This window comes from Coenobita brevimanus, chromosome 67 (assembly GCF_032717465.1).
Source record: "Coenobita brevimanus isolate Jiangsu-jjx chromosome 67, ASM3271746v2, whole genome shotgun sequence".
Lineage (NCBI taxonomy): Eukaryota > Metazoa > Arthropoda > Malacostraca > Decapoda > Coenobitidae > Coenobita > Coenobita brevimanus.
The window spans coordinates 15,703,285-15,724,088 of NC_137020.1; the positions used below are offsets into that span (position 1 = coordinate 15,703,285).

Here is a 20,804-nt window from a genome sequence, read left to right on the forward strand (position 1 = left end):
GGGACTGCTTTATAGGGCTGGCATCTCCAACGTCCACATCGTGGGAACGTCCTGAGAAGGGCAACAAGCTCAGCACACCGCTCTGCAATCAAGTGGGAGAGTTTATCAGTCAGTGAACTCCAAGCTTCCTGGTTTTCTCTCTAACTGGTCATCTGGTCCAAAGTCAAACGGCAGCCCTCGTCCTCCGCCAACTCGACAGGCGACTCCACGCATGCAGCACTAGGGGGGTCCGCAAACTCGACAGCCGACACCACGCATGCAGCACCAGGGGGGTCCACGTCTCACCTGTGGTACTCCTTCAACATAGTTATATGGCACAATCTTCGTTCCTTCCTCCGGTCTGGGGTTAAAATAACATAATTTACTTCACCTACCCTCTTTTCCACTAGATAAGGTCCCACAAAACTTGCCTGCAGAGGCTGACCATGAATGGGAAGCAAGACAAGAACTTGATCGCCTGGGTGAAACACTATGTGCCTAACTTTCTTAGAGTGGTCTTACCACCTCTTCATCTCCTCCTGAGAGGACTCCAAGTGTGCCCTGACTACTTCCATACTACAGGCCAGTCTTTCTTTAAATTTTGACACATAGTCTAACAAGATAATTTGGTCATCATCCTTGAACCATTGTTCTTTAAGGAGTTTAAGAGGACCTCTTACTTCATGGCCAAAGATTAACTGAAATGGGGAGTAGCCCAAGGACTCACACGGAGCCTCTCTGGTTGCAAAAAGTAGGAAAGGCAAACACTTGTCCCATTCCTTTTCATCAACACATAGTTTTCTGAGCATACTCTTCAAAGTTTGGTGATACCTCTCTAATGCACCTTGACTCTGAGGATGATATGCTGAGGAAGTGATCTGTGAGATTCCTAACTCCTTAAGGGTTTGTCTGAACAGTTTGGAATTAAAATTACTGCCTTGGTCCGACTGCACTTCTTTAGGGAGACCAAAACGGGTAAAGAAGGTTAGCATCTCCTTTACAACCAATTTAGCTGAAATATTTCTCAAGGGAATGGCTTCAGGATATCTAGTGGCCATGTCTAACATTGTGAGGATGTACTGGTGGCCTGAAGAGGTCTTAGGCAAAGGGCCGACAATCTCCACAAGGACTCTAGTGAATGGGGCCTCAAACACAGGTAGAGGAATCAAAGGAGCCGCAGGGATGGGCTTATTACTCTTACCGACTAGCTGACAGGTGTGACATGACCTACAGAACCGGGAGACATCTCGACGGATTCCAGGCCAGTAAAAATGCTGCCAGATGCGGGAGAGAGTCTTCCTCACCCCTAAGTGACCTGCTAAAGAAGAGTCATGAGCAATGGACATAATTTTTTTGCCTATAGGGTCTTGGAACCATCACCTGATGTACAGTCTCCCACTCGTTATCATGAGCAACACTAGGAGGTCTCCATCTTCTCATTAACATGTTATTTGGCCTTAAATAATAACACTCTGTCAGTTCAGACTCACATTCATCTTCCGTAACTGCTGAGTCAATTAAAGTGGCAATCTCTGGATCAGATCTTTGCATATCAGCTAACTTTCCACTTGCATCAGTTTGGGGAGAATCATCAACCTCTGAGTCATTTAACTGGGCAAAAAAGGTATTACCAAGCACAGTATCATCATCGGCATTGCCAGTGCCATTACTGTCAGCATTCTCATGGCTGGCTTTTGCCGTCATAGCTCTAGTTACAGCACATGCAGGAAACAATTTAGGACATGTATCTTCCAACTCTTTAGTCCTATCCTCACTCCGGGGAGTTTTTGACACGCAGGGAACAGCACTCACCTGTCCTCCCACCAAGTCATTACCCAAAAGGAAAGTGACCCCTTGTCTGGTCAACAACACCCACATGCACTGAACCAGTAACCAACTCTGACTGGAGCTTTATTTCAACTAGGGGAACAGATACAAACTCAGCTATACCCTGCAACAAGACACATTCATTAGGGTCAGCTACATCAACAATCCCCTTCAACATTAGTGACTGTGAAGCTCCTGTGTCTCCAAGTATAGTGACTTCCTTACCACCTTTTCCATCAAGTGAAACTAACCCCTTAGAAATAACGTTAGCAAATAAATGACCTGGGAAGGAGTCACTTTGAGTACTGCTTGGGGGAGGACACTCTGATGGAGTCTTATCACCACTCTCACCTGAACCTGACGGCTGCACTGCCCCAGTCTTACTAGTGTCTAACAATGTCTCTACACGAGTCTGTCTATCCACCACTGATAGTTCCACTCTGGCCTTATCAACAATATGCACCTGCTGGGGTTGTGTCTGACTACCGCTAACAATATCTGTGGGTGGCTGCTCTCTGTTGGTGTCAAAAGATCCCCAAGAGTTTATCAGAGTAATTGGTTTTACATTAGAACTTTTCCCTCGTTTTTTCCAACACCAATCCTCCAAGTGCCTCGTTTTCTGGCAATACTAGCAAAACCTGACACTTTTTCTTGACCCTCTTGCAACACTGTCCTCACTTACCTTCGTAGAACTAACATGCTCTGGGGTTGCAGTGCTCCCACTAGTGTCACTTGACATTAATTTGCCTTTACCAGAAGAAGGGTTCACAAAAACTGGTTGGTTCACTCTCCTACCCTTAACAAATAACTGAGGCTTACGTTCATGCTTATGAATTATACTATAGTTATCTGCTACAACAGCAGCCTCAGCTAGGGTATCTAAATCTTTTTCCCCTAGGTATGTAGCCACATCCCTATCTATCTTACCGGTGAAGTTCTCCAAGATCATTAATTCTTTAAGTTTACAGAAATCATCAACTTTCTTAGAATGCAACCATTGATCAAACAAGTCTGTGAGTACTCTAGCATATTCCACATGAGTCTGATCTTTCTGTTTAAAGGTGGATCTAAATTTAAGCCTATATGCCTCTGGCACGAGTTCATATGCTTTGAGAATGGCATTTTTCAAACAATCATAATTGGCACTTTGATCAACAGATAAAGAAATATAAGCCTCTTGAGCCTTTCCTTTCAAAACACTCTGCAGCAGTACTGTCCAAGAGTCTTTTGGCCACGAGAGACGACCTGCTACCTTTTCAAACATATGGAAATACTTGGTGACATCTTGCTCATTAAAGGGAGGTACTAGCTTAATGTTCCTAGCAACATCAAAAGATTCCTTGGCAGATGAACCACCAGCTCTAGGTAAACTATCAGGGTGCTTCAGTCTGAATTCGTGATCCATTTCCTTTTGTCTCATTTGAGCCTGTAATTCTATTTCCCTCATTTTGGCATTCCATTCTTGTTCCCTCATTTTTGCTTGGATTTCAAGTTCCCTCAACTTAATTCTGACTAACTCAAGTTGCACTTTGTCACCAGTATCATGAGCAGAAAAATCACTAAGGCCAGGTATCTCCGATGCCAAAGGCTCAGGGTCAACACCTTGAGCAGTATCAAATGACTCAGAACTAGCTATAGAGGACTCACTTTGCTCAAACATGATGTCCAGTATTAAATCACGTAACTTAGTCTTAGTGATTGAGACTGGAAATCTCAACTGTAAGGCCTGGGCAAGCAATATGAGCTCGTGTTTTGTGAGTGTTTTCACTCTGTTTGGGGATCGCTTAGAATCCAAAAATGCTTTTACATCACTATCACTCATTAGGGCCATGATTACTGATTATAGTTAAGTAGGTAAGAGTAAGCACTGTGTATGTGGCCAAGGTTGCCAATATTGTGTCACAGAGCTATCCTGGTAGGAGGTCGCCAAATTGTTATGGGGGTGTATATTACGGTGCACTCTTAACCCTTAATTAAGCACCAAAAGGGATAAGATAAAGTTTAAGAAAACTAACTTAACTTTACTATACACTATAACATACACAACCAAAGAAGAAATCAGGGTTCGTTTTACAAAAGGGGAGGATTCTTATAGGCCTCAGAATACAAATATAAAACAAGTTATTTCTTACCTAACCAGAATATACTCAGTGGAGGCTAAGTACTCACAAAGCTCGAGGAAATATGGAGACTTCAAAGGTTAAATCCAGATATAAATCACACACTAGTGTAAATGGAGGAGTGAACCACAAATGGGAAATTGTACACAAACAGTGTGTTTTGTAATCAAAGTCACGTATTGAGTAGTGTTGGGGAAAAGTGCAACACAATGTGACAAAAGTGTAACGTGACAGTAAATGTGTACAAATGTGTACAAATGACAAAATGTGTACAGGGGTGTGTGTACAAATGACAATGTGTACAGGGGTGTGTGTACAAATGTGTACAGGGGTGTGTGTACAAATGACAATGTGTACAGGGGTGTGTGTACAAATGACAAAATGTGTACAGGGGTGTGTGTACAAAATGAGAGAAAAATCTGTCTCTTCACACTTTCCTGGAGCTTATAAAGGTTACTTACTCCGCCTTTCTCAGCTAATTAACCACTAGGCTGTCTTAAAAATAATCTCTGTCCATACATAAACAATAGAGCCACCTGCTACCAATGAGGGCCTCATACACTTCAAACAGAACCAATTGCGTGCCATCAAGAACATGACGAAAGCGCCGTTTAGGCTTCTAATTGGCAAACATCCCTACTTTGCTCCTCCCACATTATGTCACACCCACAGTTCAAGGACAAGAGGAACTTTCTGCGTAAATTGTGAGAAAAACATCTGGTGTCTTATCAGTTGAGAAGGCAAAAGTGACAGCTTGGTTTTACCCTTACAGGCAGCAAAACTGATAAGTGAAAAGATTTAATGTTTTCTTAACGGCTCGCTTCTCTCTCCTTTCATTATCATCCTGTTTCTATTTCACCCATTCGCTACTGGGGTAACTACGCCAGTGACAAATATATATATATATATATATATATATATATATATATATATATATATATATATATATATATATATATATATATATATATATATATATAATGCTGGGTAGAATTAGGCTCGACTTCTCGTTCCTATTTCACCCAACGTGGAGCGGGGTCCTCTTTCAAGACCGGAGCTAGTGCAATAAAGAGAGACAGGACACAAAAACTCTCGGCAACACCTTTTCAAGTATATTACCACAGTCAGACACAGGACAAATCAGCAGATATTACAACACAATATAGAGCAATATAAAACCTTATCTAGGATATGTGTATCTCGCAGGATACTTGCTTTTCTGATACTAATGACAACACAACAATCCTAGTGTACCAGGAGTGCAGTAAATACAAGTGCGCGCAGAGCGCCGGTGGAGGGGGGGGGGGGTGACTCACTAGGAGGAGATAGGGGAGGTGCGGAGAATGACTTAGAACGGCGAGGAGAAAGTTATGGTAATACTGGAAGGCGACAGATATTAGCCGGAGAGTTTATATGGTTTCCGCTGGCCAAGATACTTTGGCAAATAACTCTGATCCTTGATTTACACTTACTTTAGTTTTAGGAGCGAGAGCGAGTAGTAGAGAAGATTTTATGGGTAGCGTGGGGAAGGAGAGAATATTATTAAAACTTCCTTTCACAATATTCTTTCGCCGTAATGGGGGTATGACTTTATAGGCACAGGCTTATTAATTATATATATCAGAAATGTCCTCACGGATATAGTCCATAGATCTCGCTTCACAGCATGGGGGAAAGATGGAATGCTATTAATACTACTTTCACAATATTACTTCGCGGCTAGCCAATAGATCTTGTTTCAGCGTGGGGAGAGATAGAACACTATTAACATTTCTTTCTCACAGTCTTCCTTCACAGCAATGGGGGTATGTCTTTATAGGCATCAGGGGTGGCACTCGCACATATAGTCACTCAGATCTTAGTCCACGTTCTCGCCCTTTAACTTCTCACTGTGATCTGATTTGCCCCGATATGCACTACATGGATTCACTGCACAATACTTATTCTAGGAGAGAGTCACACTTAACCTAAATCACTTATGTTACATTATCACTCTTATTTTCTTAGGGAGAAAGACAGGAACACGACATCGGTGATCCGGCTGAGCTAGGGGCACCGTCAAGGCAGGGCGAGCCGAGAGGGCACGGGGCGGCTCGTAAGGGCGTCCTCTCGTGTCCGGGACTCCCTGTGGCTTCCGGACTGGGCTCCGGCGTGTGGCCCTCGGGACTGGGGCCAAATAGCTCCAGGAACCTCTGTGCCAGGTCCCGGCGTCGTGGGGGCGTGGAAGGGTCTCGCCCGGGTGTTCTGGGGAGGACCGAGAGAGGCGGTGGGCTGCGGTCTCCAACGTCTAGAGGCGCCGTCAGGGGAGGACTGCGGCAGCGACTTTCATTGGGGCCCGACAGGTGCGTCTGCTCTAGAGCCAGGCGTAAGGAACAGAGACCGGGGGAGGCGAGGAGGCCTGTCCGGGATGCTCTGGGACAGAGAACCTGGACTTCAGTCTCCGGCTGTGGAGACGTCCCTCTCCTTTGCACGCCCTCGGAGCGACCGTAGATCGTCTCACGAGGCTGGGAGCGACCATAGATCGTCTCTACCTGAACACTGGGGGAGCGACCATTGATCGTCTCTACCTGGACACTGTGGGAGCCACCATTGATCGTCTCTACCGGAGCACTGTGGGAGCGACCATTGATCGCCTCTACCTGGACATTGGGAGAGCGACCATTGATCGTCTCTACCGGAGCACTATGGGAGCGACCAATGATCGTCTCTACCTGAACACTGTGGGAGCGACCATTGATCGTCTCTACCTGGACACTGTGGGAGCGACATTTGATCGTCTCTACCTGAGCACTATGGGAGCGACCATTGATCGTCTCTACCTGGACACTGTGGGAGCAACCATTGATCGTCTCTACCTGGACACTGTGGGAGCGACCATTGATCGTCTCTACCTGAGCACTATGGGAGCGACCATTGATCGTCTCTACCTGAACACTGTGGGAGCGACCATTGATCGTCTCTACCTGGACACTGTGGGAGCGACCATTGATCGTCTCTACCTGAGCACTATGGGAGCGACCATTGATCGTCTCTACCTGAACACTGGGGGAGCGACCATTGATCGTCTCTACCTAGACACTGTGGGAGCGACCATTGATCGTCTCTACATGAACACTGTGGGAGCGACCATTGATCGTCTCTACCTGGACACTGTGGGAGCAACCATTGACCGTCTCTACCTGAGCACTATGGGAGCAACCATTGATCGTCTCTACCTGGACACTGTGGGAGCGACCATTGATCGTCTCTACCTGAACACTGTGGGAGCGACCATTGATCGTCCCTACCTGAGCACTATGGGAGCGACCATTGATCATCTCTACCTGAACACTGTGGGAGCAACCATTGATCGTCTCTACCTTGACACTGTGGGAGCGACCATTGATCATCTCTACCTGAGCACTGTGGGAGCGACCATTGATCGTCTCTACCTGGATACTGTGGGAGCGACCATTGATCGTCTCTACCTGAGCACTATGGGAGCGACCATTGATCGTCTCTACCTGAACACTGGGGGAGCGACCATTGATCGTCTCTACCTGAGCACTATGGGAGCAACCATTGATCATCTCTACCTGGACACTGTGGGAGCGACCATTGATCGTCTCTACCTGAACACTGTGGGAGCGACCATTGATCGTCCCTACCTGAGCACTATGGGAGCAACCATTGATCATCTCTACCTGAACACTGTGGGAGCGACCATTGATCGTCTCTACCTTGACACTGTGGGAGCAACCATTGATCATCTCTACCTGAGCACTGTGGGAGCGACCATTGATCGTCTCTACCTGGATACTGTGGGAGCGACCATTGATCGTCTCTACCTGAGCACTATGGGAGCGACCATTGATCGTCTCTACCTGAACACTGGGGGAGCGACCATTGATCGTCTCTACCTGGACACTGTGGGAGCGACCATTGATCGTCTTTACCGGAACACTAAAGGAGCGACCATTGATCGTCTCTACCCGAACACTATGGGAGCGACCATTGATCGTTTCTACCGAAACACTTTGGGAGCGACCATAGATCGTCTCTACCAGAACACTGGGGTAGCGACCATTGATCGTCTCTACCTGGACACTGTGGGAGCGACCATTGATCGTCTCTACCGGAACACTAAGGGAGCGACCATTGATCGTCTCTACCTGAACACTATGGGAGTGACCATTGATCGTCTCTACCGAAACACTTTGGGAGCGACTATAGATCGTCTCTACCAGAGGGGCGCCGTCTGGAGTTTGAGTTCTAACTCCACCCCTAGCTAGCTTAGTGATTCTGCCACGCGAAGGTAGTGTCTTTCGCCTACGGTGGCGGCGGCGTGGTGGCTGCATGTCACAGGGGCGCACGGACCGGGCTGACATGCGTCGCTGTTGCCCGGAGTGGTGGTGGCTGGTGGCGGCTACCCTGTGGGGTCCGTGTGGGGGTGTCGGCATGTTTGTGGGAAAACTCTGTTGTTCCTGGTTCGCCCTGTCGTTGGGGATACTATGGTATTCTTCGGGAGCACTGTTAAAGCCACGCATTTCAATATCATTAGCCATTGCAATTCCACTGCTGAACAAAAGTCTCCCCAAACTTTCTCCACGAGTTCCTTGACTGAACCAATCTCTGCCAGGTCTTCCCTGCAAACTTTATCTCATCCCTACACCTCATGTCTGGCCTTTTTCTCCGATACTTGCAGTCTCTGGGAGTCCGGTTAGTCAGCTTCTTGCTTCATTGGGTGGGCCCTTTTCTTGCTACATGACCTGGCCATCTTCATTTCTTTTCGTTTATAACTTCCAGAATGTCTATGACTTTAGTTTGCTGTATTATCCAAGATGATGTCTTCCTTTCTCTCATATATATTCCCAGTACTGACGTTTCCTCTGCTCGTTGAGAACAGATTGTTTTTTTTTTTCATTGATTCTGTCAGTTTCCACGTCGCACAACCATACATCATAGCCGTGATTTTACATTCGTTACATACTTTTCGTTTCATACAAACTGGTAAGCTACTTTCCTTGATATCTCAGTTTACTGGAAGTTTTCCATTCAGTTGTAATTCATCGTTTATTTCGTTTTCATAGTCATTCGATAGTTTAGTATTTGCCTCAAGTAACTGTATTCCTCAACTTCTTAAAGAATTCTTCATTTACTTTGATGATACTCTTTGAGGTATTTTGGATTATATATTACTTTAGTTAGCCTATACCTCAGTTCATCTTTAGTCCTACGTTCCAGCTTTCTCTATTTAGGTCATTTAACATTTCTTGCAATGGCTCTGCTGTTTCAGATATTAGAACAATGCCATGTGCAAATGTTAAATGGGTTAATTAATCTCCATCTCAAGGCCATGCACACTGGGGTGGAGGTGGGGTTTGGGGGTTTAATCCCCCCATTGGGAAATAATGAAAAATTAGAATGACAAGTGGTGCCAGGCACAACAAACCTCTACCGACAACAGTTATATCATTGCTATTAAATACTGTCTCTTTTCTGCCATTAAGCGACAATGCACAATAAAGGTCTAAGGTAATGGTACAAATGTTTTCAAGTTAGACTCTCTGATAATCCTTGATCTTGCGTTTGACCTTTCAAGGTCACTCAAGGTCAAAGGTCATGCTGCCAAATGAAAGCCCAGATGAGACCTCCTATAGCCTGGTAAAAGTAAACCTTCAAAGAGTTTCGAGTTATAGGCCCCTGAATATGCATAACCTTGAGTTTGAAATTTCAAGGTCACTTATGGTAAAAGGTGAAGGTACCAGTTAAACCCCATATGGGATTTCCTATATGTTGATAATAGTAAATATCTCTCTATCTTCAACCAGTTTCGAGTTATAGCCCCCTGAATATCTGTGACCTTGGGTCTAACCTTTCAAGGCCATTCAAAGTCAAAGGTCTTGGTGGCGAATGAAAGCCCATATTAAGTGTTCCTCCATGTTCTTAACAGTAAATATCTATATCTTCAACCGTTTTCAAGTTCTAGCCCTCTGAAAATCCATTACCTTTATTTTGACCTTTCAGGGTTACTCGATTACCACCAAACTTTATCACTTTCTTTTAGGACAAGTGCACAGATGTCCTGAAAGTTTCATGTAAATGCATTCAGCCTTTTTTACGTAATGTTGCTACAAAGCAACAAACAACAAACAAACAAACAAACTCAACCAAAAACAATACCTCACGGACTCTGTCTGGCAAGGTAAAAATAATACTAAAATCGGAACTCATTAAATTAACTGAATTCTGTTACGAATGTTGCGGGATAGACAAACAATACAATAGAAAACGAGTTCAAAAGACTCACCCTCTCTGAACTGCCCTAACTTCCAAGGTGTTCTATCCAGTGAAATCCACATTGCTTTCACTTTCAAGGTTCTGTAGAGTTCAGTATGTAAATTACTCAGAATCTGTCCCCTTTCAGTATTTTAGTCAGTTACAGTACCTAAGTTTTCCATATTGCGTAACTCAGTTTAGTGGGTAATTAAGGCTCCCGAATCAAATTGAGCCTGTGCAGGTTTACATCTTTGGAGGGGTTGGGGTTTACCGCACCATCTTTGTTTAATCCTTTGTTCACCCAATCTAGTTTTATGAAAATACTGTAAATAGTTTTGATAATACTGTATCTTTTTGATGCACTTCTTTCTCAATCAAAAAAATTTTCGAGTCTTTATGTAACTTAACCGTAGCAGTTTCCTCTCTGTATATGTTTTCGAGTAGTTTTCCTCAATTCCTCCTTGCTTCTGCAACGATTTTATAATTGGTATGTGCTCCACAGAGTCGAATGCCTTTTTGTAAGCAACGAAACCTAAGCACAGTGGTTTATTTTATTCTGTACTTTTCTCAGTTTGCTGATTCATTTTGTGTATATGATAATTAGTCGAATAACCGCTTCAGAATCCTGCCCGCTCACTAGGTTAGCTTTCTTTTTTTTTTTTTGTTATTCTACTCATAAGGACTTTAGTGAAGGTTTGTAAATAAATTATAATAAGCTAATAGGTCCATAGTTATGAAGTTCTTTTGGTCCCCTTTCTTGTAAATCAAAGTAACCATTGCAATACGCCTTGTTTTGGGAGTTTTGTCCTTTATACATTAGGTATATAAATGGGTGAGCTATTTCTGAATGTCTACTCCTACATCGAACAATAAATCTGCTACTCTTCCATTTTCTCCGGGGGCCTTTCCTCCTTCCATACTTTTAAGAGAAAATTTTAATTGTTTGGTGTTACGTCTGTTATTTTACTTTAGTCAACCGAAAAGTTGGCTATTGGTACTGTTGTCTTTTATGCATACACTTGTTTGTAAAATTCTTCAGCTCTCTTCACCATCTTTCCTTAGACGTAATGACATCACAATTTTTGTCTTTCAGTGATATACAAATCGTTCCTTCCCTAACGTGGGTATTTGCTTCCGCACCGACCTCGCGTAAGGCAAATACCTGTTTTGCGTAAGAGGAACTCTTAAATACCCCTATTTCATTCCACACCCCTACCCAAAGTCCACTTTTCCCTTCATGTGGTGCAAATTTTTTTTATACCCCTCAATTTAAACCCCCGAAAAGCTTTGATATGGTTATAAGAAACACATTAGGCCAATAGGACTTTATTATTTATTGCACCTTTTGTGAGGAGAAGAAAAGACGTCACTGGAGATGAGGTAGAGGGGCAGAACACAAAACAAGCTGGGGAGGATGGCTTGCGTAGAAGTGGGCCGAGAGGGGAACGCGGGAGGCGGGAGGGAGGTAGGGGGGTCCTAATTGGTTGGGTGGCTGGGAAAGCGAGAAAGGTGAAGCGTGATTGGCGGGAGATGAGGTCAAGTATTGTGAGGCTGCATGACTAACATTGCGTCACAGCCCGCCCAGTTCAAATTACCGCGTTACGCTAACAGTGCCTCGTGCTAAGCCGATTCCGTGTCTTCTGTACTCCTGCACAGTTTTTGACTTTATACACGGGTTTTATTCGCCCCTGTTTAGAGTACAACTCTCATGTGTGGGGAGGCTCCCCACATACAGCTCTTCTCAATAGGGTGGAGTCAAAGGCTATTTGTCTCATCAACTCTCCTCCTCTTATTGGCTCCCTCCAACCTTAGTCTCTTCGCTGCACTGTTGCCTCTTTATCTCTTTTCTATCGCTACTTCCATGGTCACTGCTCCTCTGAACTGTTTGCTTGCATCCCTCCACCTCTACAACAGGCGCGTAGCACCCATCTAGCAACAAACTCTCATCCCTTTGCTGTCCAACTCTCTAATGCAAGAGTTAACCGTTACTCTCACTCCTTCATTTATGCAACAGGTCAGCTCTGGAACTGTCTCCCTCTGTCTGTATTTCCTACTTCCTATGATCTCCAGTCTTACAAACGCAGTGTGTCCAGGCATCTCGAAATGAATGGATCTTGAATTTGGCTCTCTTTTGTATTGTTTTGTCTCTTTCTTGGAAGGAACGTTAATGCAGGCTCAGCCTTTGGTTCCTGCATAAAAAAAAAAAATCCTTCCACAAAATCGTGCCGTGTTAGAGCAATATCGCGCTACAGCAAACCGCGTTAGGGGAGGACCACCTGTAGCTTGTTGCTTTCCTAGTGCCATTCTTATTCGAACCTGGTTCAGACTTTTTCCCTTTTCATGGTTTGTTTGTTCTGATCCATGTTTCTCTTTCAGTTTTCCTCTTTCTGTCACATGATGATAAGCTTATTTAATTATGTCATTTCTATTTCATCTTTCTTTGATATGATCAATGTTCCTCTTATTTTCCTCTGTCTGTCTGTCTGTCTGTCTGTCTCTCTCTCTCTCTCTCTCTCTCTCGTTGATAAGCTTAGTTATTTCTGCTCTTTCTTTACTTCTTTGTTTTGACTTTCGTCTCCTTTCTTCTTTCCATGAGCTGGAGGGTCTTTTTGATTACTTATTGGCTTTGATTTTATTAGCTTGCCGTACTGCCTTCGCTGATTCCCTTAATACTTTCGTAAGCCTATTATTCAACTCATCAATGTTACACTCAGCATAACTAAATGTGTTCCTTATTTCTAACTGAAAGACAGCTTTAAGCCTACATTTATTTTTGATACATTTTTTTTTTAATCAGCCCCTTTGTTTCACTTCTGAAATTGAATCTGGCTGTGGAACCCACCATTTTATGGCCGCTTCCTATATTTACTCTGTTGATAACTGTGACATTAGTAGTTTTGGTCTTATCAGCTATGATAAAGTCGATTTTGCTCTTTGTTTCACCATCTGGGCTTTTCCAGGAGCATTTCCCCCCTGTTCGTTTGTGAAAGAATATTTTCATTATTCTCATACTATTCATTTCAGCAAAACTTATCACCAATTCACTTCCATCACTCTTCTCTACTACTCCAAATTTTACCATACATGCTCCTCCATTATCGATTTGGCAAGTTTTGCACTGAAGTCTTCCATGAGTATAGTATATATCTGGTCATTTCTTCTTCTATAATCTGGGAGATATCGTCAAAAAAATGCTTTGCATTTTTAAACGACCCGTCATTTACTCCATCCTTTACTCCCCTTGCATTCCAAGTCGTCATGGCCGGTTCTTTCTCTGCTCATTGTTCGTTAAATTTTGGTCTGATTCCATTTTTTTTTTTTTTTTCTGGAGGAGATACTACCTCTTCGCAAAAATCACTTTGTCTTCCACCACATGTAGGGAATTCGTGAGGCAGGTTGTATGGTTACCACTTAACACATAAATTGCAGCTTAAAAAAAAAAATAAAGAAAAAAAAAAAAAAGTCTTCACATCTCGTGTACAGACATGTAAAGTTAGCCCTATATTAAGCTGATGGTTGGAGTCCTCATCTACCACCAATATTATGGTTTTCATAAAATGGGATATTTGTCACCAAATGACCGCAATTCAGTTTAAGACAATTAGTATTTATGATTATTTTTTTTCGTCGTTAAGGTTAATCCCAGGCAGAATATACAAGGAAGGTAAACAGCGATAGCCCATACTAGGTCTGTCTGGACTGAAGATGTCACGAATCAATTCGCGACATTTCCCTTTTGTGAGAAGCCACGAACTATTAGTGGAAAACTCACTGTGTATCGCTCAGTTAACCGTTTCTCTCTCTCCATTTCGGAGTACACTTTTCAAAACATTCGTCACTGTTTTCAAAAGTGACCGATTTAATGCACGTCACTAAGTGCTGTACTGAGCGATACTATTGTTTTCTTTATTGTTCGCCCCTGCTTGCACTTGACCATTAAAAATGCGGCCTAGTGCTCCGCTTTTGTTCCCACGACTTACTCAGTCTAGTGTTTGCTGTGACGGAGACAGGACCTGTGCAGCAGTGCGAGAGGTCAGCTAGTACCCAAACTCCACTTACAGTTTCTCCAAGCTCCCACCTTTAGTTCTCCAGCTTTGGGTGATACACCGCATTCATTGACTAGTATTTCCTTTTTGTATTTTGTAGTCATAAGAGTTTAGTTAAGGTGTTTTTTCCTAGGCGTAAGTATTTAGCTTTTGTGTGAGTGAGTGAGTGCGTCTCATTTAATTTGATTTGAATTGTAACGTTAAATTTATTTTTTGTAATTAATAAATTTAACAGTTCTTTTTCTTGAGCTCAATGTAAAGTAAAATCTTGTTTCATTTCTCCATAATTAAGCTTATTTTCCATACAGCTCCTAGCTTGCATAAACGTTTGCTTTCATAACTGGTACTTAGACCAGTCTTGTTGTATTAACTTAAAATCCGTTGTGCCAGGAGTTAATGCATCAGCAAGAACCTGATGTTATTATTATTAGTATTAGTTATTTATTGTCAGGGGTGAAGTAACTTTCTCCAGAGGCTAACAGTACAGTAATTGAGAAAGTTTATAAATTCTCGATCTTAGAGAATCGTAGCAAGTCAGCGTAAAGTAATCGTTGCTTGATGTAGCAAGACAATCATTGTCTCTGCTCTTCAATATTATTGAATATTATTATCAATTTAAATAATATTTAACCATTTATTTTTCAAAACACCGTGATAGTATAAAAACCCCGTGACAATTGGCGACCTCATTCCAGGATATTAACTCCTAGCTCTAAAGCTATTCACGAGATAGTGCTCACTCATTCATATTTAGGTATTTATCATTAAAGTTTATAGGCACAAGCTTACTGGTGGTTACCGTTGATGTAGCAAGTGAATTTTTGCTTTATTAATCAATAGGGTAATTAGCTCTAGTTTATTCTTGGTAACGCCAGACGATTTTATTCGCTCCTGGGTAGCCACCGTACCCATTGTGTTAATTATTGAGAGTTCTTAGTTATTCGCATTTTTGCTTTAATCTTTGCCAGTTAACTAGATAAGACTGGTCACCACTAGCTTGTGTCTGTATTCTTTACTTGTGTTTATTAGTATTCGTCGCTAAGCAGTCAGTACTCAATTTCGGTTTTGCTTAATAAATTAGCGCCATGGCTACCGCTGTATTTGTACAGGAAGCCAAAGATATGGGTCTCACAGACCCAGAGAAAATACAGAGTTACGTTCTCTCACGGTTCAATTACGAGCAAGAACGTGAGAAAGATGCTCGTGAAGAGCGTAGGATTCAGCGCGAATACGAGCGAGAACAGCGTGAGGAACGCGAAAAGGAGCGCGAACATGAGCAGAAACAACGCGAGCTCGAGTTAGAAAAAGAGCGAGAACAGCGCGAACACGAGCGAGAACAGCGCGAATACGAGCGTGAACAACGAGACAAAGAACGAGAACATGAACTTGAAGTGCTGAAGCTCAAGCGAGATTCCTTGGCTTCAGACACGTCTGGTGCAGTTGGTCCAAGCCCCACGAGCGTTCTCCCTGCACATGTCCTGGCGACCCCACGCATCAAGCTTCCTTCATACAAGGAAAGCGAGCGAATCGAGCCGTACATAGCTCGTTTTGAGGACATGGCAGACTTATATCAAATGGATGAGGCAGCTAAGCGGCTTCAGTTTCTTAGCCTATTTGAGGGCCCTGCCCTCGATATTCTCCACAGAATTCGTGGAGACAATCTCACATATGAGATGATGAAAGCTGCACTCATTAAGGCGTATGGTCTCACAGTAGACGACGCCAAAGTTCAGTTCATGTGAGCTCGTCTCCAAGACAAGGAGACAGCTGTTCAGTTCCTTGATCGTCTCACAGCTTACTTAAATGAGTGGATGGAGAAAGATGAAACTCCTTCCACGCGTGAGGGGATAATCGACCTTATGCTGCGTACACAGCTAGAGAGGTCGTGGCCTGCTGAGCTCATAGCACAGCTTAAGATCTGCCAGGTGAAAGATGCCAGCCAAATGGTAGAGAAGGCTGATGCATTCTTTACTGCATACGGGTATCAAACTCGCAAGCAGCAAAACACCTGGAACAGAAAACCTGATAAGTCTGGGAAGCCGTCTCAGACTGAACCCCAGCAACAAGGCCATTCTCAGAATAGTGGCCAAGGTCCAAAACCGCAGTGGAAGGACCAGGGGCAAAACACTCAGAAACCTGAGTGGAAGCGGTACAACAAGTACCCTAACCAGCAGCAGTATCAGCCACGCAACCGACCGTCGGGACAAACTTTTTCACCACCAGCTCAAAAGAGGCAGGAAGCGAACGCAGCCTTCATTCCTCAGCAGCAGCACGGTGGTCACGTCCCTACCAGTGTGGGTACTTCCCCACAGTTCACTAGTCCCAGAGTGACAGTGAACCCCCCTCCACAGATGGCCAATGTTCCATCTTCTCAAGTATATAACCCTCAAGGCACAATGTTTGCCACATCAATTCAGCAGCCTCATGAGTGGCTAGCTGCTTCCTCCACAGGCCCTCCCACAGGTGACAGTACCTTCCTTGTTCAGCAAGGGTTTGTGGGAGACATTCCTGTGAAGGTCCTGAGAGATAATGGTTCCTCAGGTTGCTCTGTTAAGCAGAGTTTAGTTCGGCCTGAGCAGTATACAGGTCGACAGATCCATGCAAACCTTATTGATGGATCAGTGAGATTGTTCCCTGAGGCATGTATCCAGGTGGCATCTCCATTTTATACTGGTACGACACTTGCAGTTGTCATGCCAGAACCTTTATTTGAACTCATCATTGGAAATATTAATGGAGTCAAGGATAGTTGCTCCGATGACGCTACTCAGACTTCGGCTGCTGCGGTAACACGAGCCATGACTGAGGCTCCAGACTGTGTCACCCCAGTGATCATTGAATCGCCGCAAGATCTGATGTGTAGTCAACTTATTGTACAAGAACAACATTCTGACCCGACACTTGCTGCCGTGCGGAACAAACAAAAGGGTCGAGTGATAAAGTATTCAAGGGGAGGTCGAGCCAAGTTCCTTCGTAAACAGGGAAGGCTCTACCGTGAGTCACGAACACCCGAGGGCGAGGTTCGACTGCAGTTTGTCGTTCCAGCCAAGTACCGCCTAGAAGTGTTACAATGGGGTCATTGTTCAGCCTCAGGAGGTCACATGGGCAAAAGGAAGACCCAGGGCCGTATCCGAGCTGACTTTTTCTGGCCAGGGATGGGACGAGACATAGATAGTTTTGTCCGTTCCGGCAGTGTGTGCCAAAGTATCACCACTAATCAGGGACATGCCCTTCCTGTGCCATTCGTAACCACACCTGTAATCTCTGAGTCAGTTGAGAGACAGGGTAGTGGTGAAGTGGGTGCAGACCTGACGTCTCGCCCATTGGCCCCACAGGACACAGTATGTCCAGGGCCTGTACATACATATTATGTACCGTAGGTTAAGGGGGAAGTTCGAGAGAGAACTCCGCAGAGGCGACTTGAGGCTATGGAAGACCCAAGTTTGCACAAGGATTCTCAGCTTCCCGGTACTAATATAAATATTGTATTGTAGGTTAAGGGGGAAGTTCGAGAGAGAACTCCGCAGAGGCGACTTGAGGCTATGGAAGACCCAAGTTTACATGAGGATTCTCAGCTCCCCGATACTAATATAAGTACTGTAGGTTAAGGGGGAAGTGAGAATTCCGCAGAGGCGACTTGAGGCTATGGAAGACCCGAGTTTGCACAAGGATTCTCAGCTCCCCGATATTAATATAAGTACTGTAGGTTAAGGCACAGGTTGAGGACCCGTGTGCAGTTCGAGGCTATGGAAGACCCGAGTTTGCACAAGGATTCTCAACTTGCCGACCATAATTGTGTGCTATAATTAATGGCGACCTCGAATGTACGTCGTAGCACTGACTGCTAGGCAGAGAGTAATTGTAACATAAAATTTTGTCTCATTGACACTTTTGATGCTCCACCTCAATTGGTTTTGCAGGTTCAGCAATGGGTGTAGCAGTTTTGCTGTGCGGGCCAGCTGATCGTCTGCCGCACGCTGCCGCCTCTTCTCCTCTGCCTTCGTCGTCGTCATATTATTATTATTGTGTCATTTTACACACAGGTACAGTCACACTACAACTGTCACACCTACACCGTGTATTACATGCATCACACTACACAACAATTAGTTGTCAGTGTAAATATAGCGACTTTTCGCTCAGTTTGACCTGAGTACAGGATTTTCACCGTCGTCACGGAGTTTTTCCCTCAAGCTTGCTTCTATTAACGTAAATACGAGGTTTTTTCGCTCACTGGCGACTGCGACTTTCTCCTGTAGCAGGATAGCACACACACCACAGTGTGAATCTTGTGCGAATGACTTAGGATGTGTATATATATATATATATATATATATATCCACAAATTTTTTCCCATAAGGAAAAAATTTAATTTTGTAGGGGCGTAATGTCACGAATCAATTCGCGACATTTCCCTTTTGTGAGAAGCCACGAACTATTAGTGGAAAACTCACTGTGTATCGCTCAGTTAACCGTTTCTCTCTCTCCATTTCGGAGTACACTTTTCAAAACATTCGTCACTGTTTTCAAAAGTGACCGATTTAATGCACGTCACTAAGTGCTGTACTGAGCGATACTATTGTTTTCTTTATTGTTCGCCCCTGCTTGCACTTGACCATTAAAAATGCGACCTAGTGCTCCGCTTTTGTTCCCACGACTTACTCAGTCTAGTGTTTGCTGTGACGGAGACAGGACCTGTGCAGCAGTGCGAGAGGTCAGCTAGTACCCAAACTCCACTTACAGTTTCTCCAAGCTCCCACCTTTAGTTCTCCAGCTTTGGGTGATACACCGCATTCATTGACTAGTATTTCCTTTTTGTATTTTGTAGTCATAAGAGTTTAGTTAAGGTGTTTTTTCCTAGGCGTAAGTATTTAGCTTTTGTGTGAGTGAGTGAGTGCGTCTCATTTAATTTGATTTGAATTGTAACGTTAAATTTATTTTTGTGATTAATAAATTTAACAGTTCCTTTCTTGAGCTCAATGTAAAGTAAAATCTTGTTTCATTTCTCCATAATTAAGCTTATTTTCCATACAGCTCCTAGCTTGCATAAACGTTTGCTTTCATAACTGGTACTTAGACCAGTCTTGTTTTATTAACTTAAAATCCGTTGTGCCAGGAGTTAATGCATCAGCAAGAACCTGATGTTATTATTATTAGTATTAGTTATTTATTGTCAGGGGTGAAGTAACTTTCTCCAGAGGCTAACAGTACAGTAATTCAGCAATTGTGAGTAATTAGTCTCTGCTGTGTACTGTTGAGAAAGTTTATAAATTCTCGATCTTAGAGAATCGTAGCAAGTCAGCGTAAAGTAATCGTTGCTTGATGTAGCAAGACAATCATTGTCTCTGCTCTTCAATATTATTGAATATTATTATCAATTTAAATAATAGTTAACCATTTATTTTTCAAAACACCGTGATAGTATAAAAACCCCGTGACAGAAGAATTCCTCAGGAAATGAACATTGTATAAAAAAAAGAACAGAAAAAATAAAAGTCAGTACATTATCATATTTTCTAATGGTAAACTAAGTGAAATGGTAATAGTTTCTGCTGTGTCTGTTTTTATATACAAGTCTAGGTTAAATAATGTTGAATTTAGAGCGAAAATGCACATCTATACAAGGCGTATTATTTTCATTATCGTATCAAAATACGAGAATGAAGCAAAATTAATTAACATTATGAGGGAAAGTGAAGGAATTCGGAAACATACTGAACCCTGAAATTAAGCTATAAATTACATGTACAATTCACACCTAAGACACAAGGTGGAAAAATACAAAGTTTAGTAATTCTGAAAATAAAATTCCGTTTATGATTAAACCGACTAGAAATATACTGCAGTATTTATCCTCAAGGGACCCATACAAACTCAAACATGCCTGTTCGGCCTCCTGTATGCAGCCTGTACAAGCAGCCTTAACTAAGGGTGCGAGCCTTGGCCTAAATAGCCGACGATGCCAGTTTTGTCTGAACAGGAAAATTTGTGCAGGCGATCGGGAAGACCGGCCTGAGTATGTATGGGACTCATTATGGTAATCCAGACCCTGCTTGTCTAAAGAACTTCTTAGAACTTGCAGTCTTTTTGTTACGCGGCCAAAATATTTCACCCATCTAATATAACTGAATGCTCTCCCGAAGATTGGGTAATATCATCAGTAGGTGGCAAAAACAGCACTGAAAAGATATTATCATAATGAAGGAGTTATTGAAAACTGTGGCATGTTTGACAAGAACAGCATTAACATTACTCACTCTTGCGAACTTCAGAACTAAATTTGTTGTGTGTTGTGTCCACAGAGAACTGGTGACGGCGGCAATGTTGGTGACGAATCTGAGCAGAAGCCGCTGAAGGTGGTGGTGATCGGTGACGATTCTGTGGGCATAACTCACCTTCTCATCTCGTACATCACTGGTGCATTTCCTGTGGTACTGTACAATCCTGGTTTCTGGTATAATCCCGGTCGATAATTTCTGAGGCACTCCTTGGGTTTCGAAATAATGAATTCTAACCCATTTGATTATTGTTGATTAACACGATGCATTTTCTTTTTTTGCATCTCTGGCACTCG

At 43.3% G+C, this 20,804-nt stretch overlaps 1 protein-coding gene across 1 annotated transcript in view; it reads left to right on the plus strand.

Annotated features, from left to right (window-relative positions):
• LOC145405563 (ras-related protein ced-10-like) overlaps positions 1 to 20,804 on the plus strand; it is a 99,018-nt gene that overhangs the window by 11,730 nt on the left and 66,484 nt on the right. Inside the window, exon 3 of the mRNA XM_080276896.1 lies at positions 20,533 to 20,661. Within this exon, the coding sequence (XP_080133022.1) occupies positions 20,533 to 20,661 (129 nt within the window). The remainder of the gene's footprint in view (positions 1 to 20,532; positions 20,662 to 20,804) is intronic.